Source organism: Pteropus alecto, unplaced genomic scaffold (genome assembly GCF_000325575.1).
Source record: "Pteropus alecto unplaced genomic scaffold, ASM32557v1 scaffold251, whole genome shotgun sequence".
NCBI lineage: Eukaryota > Metazoa > Chordata > Mammalia > Chiroptera > Pteropodidae > Pteropus > Pteropus alecto.
Window position 1 is genome coordinate 33,349 of NW_006431048.1, and position 7,797 is coordinate 41,145.

Genomic DNA, 7,797 nt, shown 5'->3' on the forward strand with positions numbered 1-7,797 from the left:
AGCGTTGCTTCTAATTCTTGAAATTCCAAATCTTATTGACCTCAGGATATGGGGCTGGAACCTTCTTTAAAGTATAATATCCTTGGCCAATATAGAATTATAAGAAATTACCACATTTATAAAATGTTTGTTGTTTGGTGTTCCTGACATGTTTATTTTTATGTTAATATTATTATCCAGTAAGGTACATATGTGTATATAATACATGAGTACATAAAGTAACTTTGTAGTTAGAATGGTGTGAAATAAGAATGGCCCACCTCAAATGAAAACATTCAAAATGGAAAAGTGTAAATTTAAAGAAGTAGGGTATGGTAGAAAGAGTACAAACTTTGCAAATTTAGCCCAAAGCTCCAACCTAACTTTGTCACTTTTCATCTTCATTTTTTGGGGAAAATTACATAACTTCTGTGAATCTCAGTTTCTTCATATAAAATAGGGATAAGTGATATTTACTTCATTAACTCTGCTCTATGACTTTTCTTTCTTAAAATGTCCCATTGTGGGAGAGCACTAATGGCTGGGTTTTCTGGCTTGCATCAAAGAGCAACTAATTAAATTGAAGGATGAAAGCTGTTGAAAAAAGTAGAATTCTAATCATTCTATAAATAAATGTTTTCATCTGTCAAAGAAAAACAATGCTTATGCATTCAATGTTGTTATAAGAAAAATTAATTATCAAATAATATATTCAGTAGAAACATATATGAAATACTAATTGGTCGGGGACATTAAACAGACCTTGAATATTTTACAACTAAAATTTGCCCTATTGCTATTCTTTGTAAGTGAGAATTCTACTTCTCTTGTTATAATTTTGGAGGTTATTCAACAACAAAAAGATATATTAGTAAATCTCTGAAGTTTTATATATGCTTTCTCATTTATTATGACAAACGATAAATATCACAATAATTTTCACCTTTCAGAATCAAGTGCCTCAGAAAGAAATTCTATATAAAATCATATAGCCTTTTAAAATTTTCACTCAAAATTCTTTTCTCTGACTGTTCTTCAAAGCATATAACATTAATTTCTCAGTATAGTAAAATGACAATTCTCAAAATAGAAATGTCCCCCAAATTTTCTCACTACTTCTTTGATCTTAGAAACTAAAAGAGTTCCATTGCTACTTATTACTAAATTTTTATTCCTCCAAATTTTACCTTACTTTGCCTAATTTTATCAGTAGTGAGAAAGTTATTTGACATTTTGTAGAGGTAAATGAATCTTTTTAAAATGCTGTGGTACATGGTAGGTTAGTGCAAAAGATTACTTCGGATATAACTCCAGATAAAACTGACCTCATAACTTCAGCTCAGAACCGTAACGCGATACCTTATGATCTTTCTCAGCAGATCACTGAAAACTTAGTCTATGAAAGGCCAGAGGACCCCCTGAGTTTTATGCTGTACCAGGTATGGAATAGGAGAAAAAGAACAACCTTTTTATTGTTTATTGTAAATATAGCACACATACAACTGTATAAAACAAAACACATACAACTCAGTGAATTATCATGAAGTGAGCAAACCCGTACCTACCATTTAGGTTTAAGAAACTAAAACATTGGCAGCAACCCAGAAGGCCCCCTTCCTTTCCCTCAGCTGTTACTCCCCACAAAGGGAGTATTATTCTGACACTTATGATAATGACTTTCTCACTTCTCTTTATCATTTTACACTAAACATGAATCATGAAACACTTTTGTTTAGAGTTGTCAGCTTTTACAACTTCATATAAAGGGAGCCATGTAGTAATTATTCATTTGTATCTGGTTTCTTTTGCTCAAAAGTATGACTGTGAAATTAATCCATGCTGTTGTTGTGTGGCTGTAGTTTGTTTTCAGTGCTGTATGGTATCCATTATATGAAATGCCACAATTTACCCATTCTGGGTGGATATGGATATTCAAGTTGTTTCTGGCTTGTAACTATTGCAAAAAATTTTCCTATGAGACTCCGTGCATGTCTCTTGTGCACGTATACACATATTTCTCTTGAGACATACCCAGATGGAAATTACTGGATCACAAAGTGTGTGTTTGCTCAGCTCTAGTAGATTATTTCAAACAATTTTCCAAAGTGATTGTACAAATATACACTCCCGACAGCAGTGTGTATCAGAGTTCCAGTTGTTTCACATCTTTTCTACTTATATCCAGCACTTAGTATTGTCAGTCTTATTAGCATCAGCCATTTTGATAAGTGATCAGTAATAAATCATTGCAGTTTCAATTTGCTTTTTCTGATTACTAAAGCAGTTGCATATCTTTTCTATTTATTTATTGGTCATTTGGAAATGCTTCTTTTTCTATTGTATTACTTGTCTTTTTTTTTTCCATTCACCTGTGACAATTTTCTATATATTCGGATTGTGAGCTCTTTGTTGATTGTGTTTGTTACAGGTATCTTATCCTACTTTGTGCTTTCCCTTTTTATCCCTTAAAGTTATCCATTTTTTCAATCTTTAAAAAAATTATTTATTTATTTATTTATTTGTTTGTTTGTTTATTTTACGGTGACATTGGTTAACGAAATCCAAGTTTCAGCTATACACTTTAACGGTCACGCATATATGTATTTACACTGTGTATTCACCTCCCATAGTTAGATTTCTTTCTGTTACACATATTTGACCCCCTTTACCCTGTCTACCTCTACCCTTCCCCCACCCCTTACCCTCTGGTAACCACTAGTCCATTGTCCATGTCCATGAGTCTCTGTTTGTTTGTCCTGTTCATTTGTTGCTGTTAGGTTTATATCCCACATATAAGTGATACCATGTGATTTTCTACTTTTTCAGTCTGGCTTATTTCGCTTAGCATGATTATCTCAAAGTCCATTCATGTGTTACAAATGGCAATATACCATCTCTTCTTATGACTGAGTAATATTCCATTGTATATATGTACCACTGCTTCTTTAGTCAATTATCAATCATAGGGCACTTCAGTTGCTTTCATGTCCTGGCCACTGTGAATAATGCTGCTATGAACATTGGTGTGCAAATAACTTTATAGATATAGATTTTCAAGTCTTTGGGGTAAATACCAAGTAGAGGGATTGCTGGATCATATGGTAGATCAATTCTTAATATTAGGGTTCTTTTTTTCTCTGCATCCTCTCCAGCATTTGCTATTACTTGTTCTGTTGATTATAGCTATTCTAACAGGTGTGAGATGGTATCTTATTGTGGTTTTGATTTGCATTTCTCTAATAGCTAGCAATGTTGAGCATTTTTTCAAATATTTTTTGGTCATTTGTATATCCTCTATGGAGAAGTATCTGTTCAGGTCCTCTGCCCATTTTTTGGTTGGATCATTTGTTTTTTTGTTGTTGTTGTTATTGAGTTGTATGTGTTATTGAGTTGTATGAGTTCTTTGTATATTTTGGATATTAGGCCCTTATCGGAGGCATTGCTTGCAAATATATTTTCCCATTCGGATGGTTGTCTCTTTGCCTTGTTGATGGTTTCTTTTGCTGAGCAGAAGCTTTTTAGTTTGATATAGTCCCATTCATTTATTTTAGCTTCTACTTCCCTTGCTTTTGAGATCAAATTCTTAAATCCTCTTTAAGCCCAAAGTCCTGGAGTTTAGTTCTCATGTTTTCTTCTATGCATTTTATTGTTTCAGGTCTTACATTTAAATCCTTAAATTCGAGTTATCTTTTGATAAACAGAAATTCTTAATTTTGATATACTCAAATTTAACAATCTTTTTATTTATGATTAGTACTTCTGGTGTCCTGTTTTAGAAGTCTCTCTTTAGCCCAAGCTCATGACCATAGTCCTCTATATTATCTTGTAGTTTGCTTTTGGGTTTCTTTTTGTGGGGTGAGGTGTTAAGTTTTGTTTGTTTTTTGCCTTTTACATTTATATCCAATCAATCTGGAATTGATTTTGTGTAGGGTGCAAGGTAGTGTAAAGTTTCATTTTTTTTTTTCAAGCGGACATTCAACTGATCAAGCACCTTTTATTTAGAAAAAGAGAGACGATGCTTTCCACACTGCTCTTTATTTGACTCCTATGGTATATTTGTCTATCTTTGCTCTGGTACGAGACTGTCTTAATTGGTATGCCTTACAATAAGAATAAATCTTCTCATATCCTATTCTTCTTTAAAAAAATATCTTTGATGTTCTTAGGCCTGTACATTTTCATGTCCATATTTAGAATAATTTGTCAAGTTATAGAAATGAAAGAACAGGAAAAACTCCAGAAAAATAATTAAACAATATGGAGACAAGAAATCTACCAGATAAGAGTTAAAAACAATAGTTGTAAGGATGCTCAATGAATTTGGTATAAGAATACATGAACTCAGTGAGAACTTCAACAAGGACAGGTAAAACATTATAAGGTGATAGAAAATAGAAAAAAGAACCAGTTAGAACTGAAGAATACAATAACTAAAATGAAGAATATGCTAGAAGGAATCAATAGCAGATTAGATGAAGCAGAGAATCGAATCGGCAATCTGGAAGACAAGATAGCAGAAAACACCCAATCAGAACAGCAAAAAGTAAAGAGAATTTAAAAAATGAGTATAGTTTAAGGGGCCTTTTGGACAATAGCAAGCATACCAACATTCTCATCATAGGGTTCCCAGAAGAAGAGACAAAAAGGGATTTGAAACCTATTTGAAAAACTAATGACTGAAAACTTCCCTAATCTGGCAAATGAAATAAACATACTAGTACTGGAAGCACAGAAAGTCCTAAACAAGATGAACCTGAAGGCACCCACACCATTTAACTTTTAAATGCCAAAAGTTAAAGACAAAGAGAAAATCTGAAAAGAAGCAAGAGAAAAGCAGTTACTTTCACACAAGAGAGCTCCCATAAGACTATCAGCAGATTTTCAGTAGAAACTTTGCAGGACAGAAGGGATTGGCAAGCAATATTTAAAGTGATGAAAAGTAAAGACCTACAATCAAGACTACTCTACCCATCAAGATTATCATTTAGAATTGAAGGAGAGATTGAGTTTCCCAGATAAGCAAAAGCTAAAGGAGTTCATCACCGCTAAACCCATATTACAAGAAACATTAAAGGGACATCTTTAAGAAGAAAGAAAAGATCAAAAATAAAAATAAGAAAATAGAGAGGAAAAAAATTTTACTGACAAAGGTAAACAATAAAAGCAGCAGATAAACCAATTATAAAGTTAGTACAAAGATTAAAAGATGAAAGTAGGAAGACCATATGTAAATGCAATAAATTAAGGGATACATACAAATGTATACAGAAAAGAGATAAAAATAATGACAAAACAAAAATGTTGGGGGATGAGGGAAAAAATGTAGTAATTTTAGAATGTGTTAGAACTTAAGCAACCGTTAAGTTAAAATAGACTGCTATAAACATAGCTTGATATATATGAAGCACATGGCAATAACAAAAAAACTTGAAAGAAATATACAAGAAATAAAGAGAAATTTAAACATAACACTATAGAAAGTCATCAACATACAAAGAAGAGAGCAAGAGAATAAGAGCATGAAACACAAAAATAGTCAGAAAACAACAAATAAAATGGCAATAACCACACACCTATCAATAATTACTTTAAATGTAAATGGACTAAATGCTTCAATCAAAAAACATAGCGTATCTGAATGGATACAAAACAAAGACCCAACATATACTGTCTACAAGAGACCCACTTTAGATCAAAAGACACAATTAGACTGAAAATAAAGGATGGAAAAAAATATTTCATGCAAATGGAAACAAACCCAAAAATGCTGGGGTAGTACTTATATCAGACAAAATAAACTTTAAAACAAAGACTGTAACAAGGAAGAAAGAAGGGCATTAAAAAATAATAAAGTGATTAACCCAACAAGATATAACTCTTATAAACATCTAAGCACCCAACATAGGAGAATCTAAGTATATAAAACAAATATTGACAGACATAAGGGAGAGATCAACGGTAATACAATAATAATTGGAGACTTTAACGCCCTACTAACATCAGTGGATAAATCATCCAAACAGAAAATCAACAAGGAAACAGTGGCCTTAAATAACACATTAGACCAGGTGAGCTTAATAGATATTTTTAGAGCATTCCACCCCAAAACAGAAGAATATACATTCTTTTCAAATGCACATGGAACATTTTCCAGGAGAGACCACATGTTAGGCCACAAAATAAGTCTCAATAAATTTAAGAAGACTGAAATCATATCGAGCATCTTCTCTGATAATAATGGTATGAAATGAGAAATTAATTACAAGAAGAAAACTGAAAAACAGACAGACACATGGAGACTAAACAACGTGCTACTAAACAATAAAGGATTAACAATAAGATCAAGGAAGAAATCAAAATATACTTTGAGACAAATGAAAATAAAAATACAACAACCCAATATGGGATACAGGCCAAAGCAGTTCTAAGATGGAAATGTATAGCAATATAGACCTACCTCAAAAAATAGCAACAACAACAACAAAAACACCTCAAATAAACAATCTAAAGGAACTAGAGAAAGAATAACAAATTCCAAAGTGAGTAGAAGGAAAGGAATAATCAAAATCAGGGTGGAAATAAATGATGTAGAGATTTTTCTAAAAAATAGGAAAGATGAAATCAAGAGCTAGTTCTTTGAAAAGATAAACAAAATTGATAGACCTTTAGCCAGACTCATCAAGAAAAAAGAGAGAGGACCAAATAAAATCAGAAATGAAAGAGAAGCGACAACTGACACCACAGAAATAGAAAGGATTTTAAGAAAATACCACAATTATATGCCAACAAATTAGAAAACCTGGAAGAAATGGACACATTCCTAGAGACATACAATCTTCCAAGACTGAATCAGGAAGAAACAGAAAATCTAAACAGACCAATAATTAGTCACAAAATTGAATCAGTGATCACATTGTTTCCTTAATTGGTCTAGCTAGAAATTAATCAATTTTGTTGGGTTTTTTTTTTTTTTTTTTTTTTGGCTTTGTTGATATTTCCTATTATTTACCTTTTCAATTTTGTTTCTTTTTGCACTTATCCTTACTGTCTCCTTTCCTCTTTCTAATTTTGGTTTACTTTACTCTTTCTTTCTACTTCTTAAGGTAAACCTTAGATAATTGATTTTAGATCTTTCTTCTTTTCTAATATAGACACTTTTAAATGTTTCTCTCTAGGCACTGCTTTAGTTGCATCTCATAAATTTTGATATATTTTCATTATCTTTTCTAACAATCTCTGCTTTATTTAATTGAACTATGTAGAAAAGGTTTGGAAAACTATAGACCATCTGATTTTAAATGGCCCACAGGCTAAGGAAAAATTAACATTTTTTAAGTCATTGAAGAAGGAGAAGGAAGAGAGGGAAGGAGAGGAAGGAGAAAAAGAAGGCAGAGGAGAAGGAATTGAGGAAGAAGGAGATGGGGAAAAACTAAAAGAAGAGGAAAGGGAAGGGAGGTTCGAGAGTAGCAACAGAGATAGTATGTGTGCTGCAATGCCTAAAATATGTATTATCCAGCCCTTTTCAGAAAAAAAATATTTTTACTTTAAATAACCATATGTATTTTAAAGAACTTAAGGGGACAAAAATAATCTTTTACATTTATACAGACAAACGCTATTTCTAATATTCTTTACTCATCTGTGAATTTCCAGATTTCTCTCTGAAATTACTTCCCTTCAACTTGAAAAAACTTCTTTTAGCATTTCTTGTATTGCAGAACTGCTGGCAATGAATACTCTTAGTTCTTTATCTGAAAATCTTTTACATTTTCATTTTTTGTAAGACATCTTTGCTGGATATGAAATTCTGAATTGACT

General features: G+C 32.1%; 1 protein-coding gene across 1 annotated transcript in view; it reads left to right on the forward strand.

Moving 5' to 3' along the window:
• CUNH3orf30 (chromosome unknown C3orf30 homolog) overlaps positions 1 to 7,797 on the forward strand; it is a 20,145-nt gene that overhangs the window by 2,363 nt on the left and 9,985 nt on the right. The window contains exon 3 of the mRNA XM_025052149.1: positions 1,356 to 1,418. Coding sequence (XP_024907917.1) covers positions 1,356 to 1,418 — 63 coding nt within the window. The remainder of the gene's footprint in view (positions 1 to 1,355; positions 1,419 to 7,797) is intronic.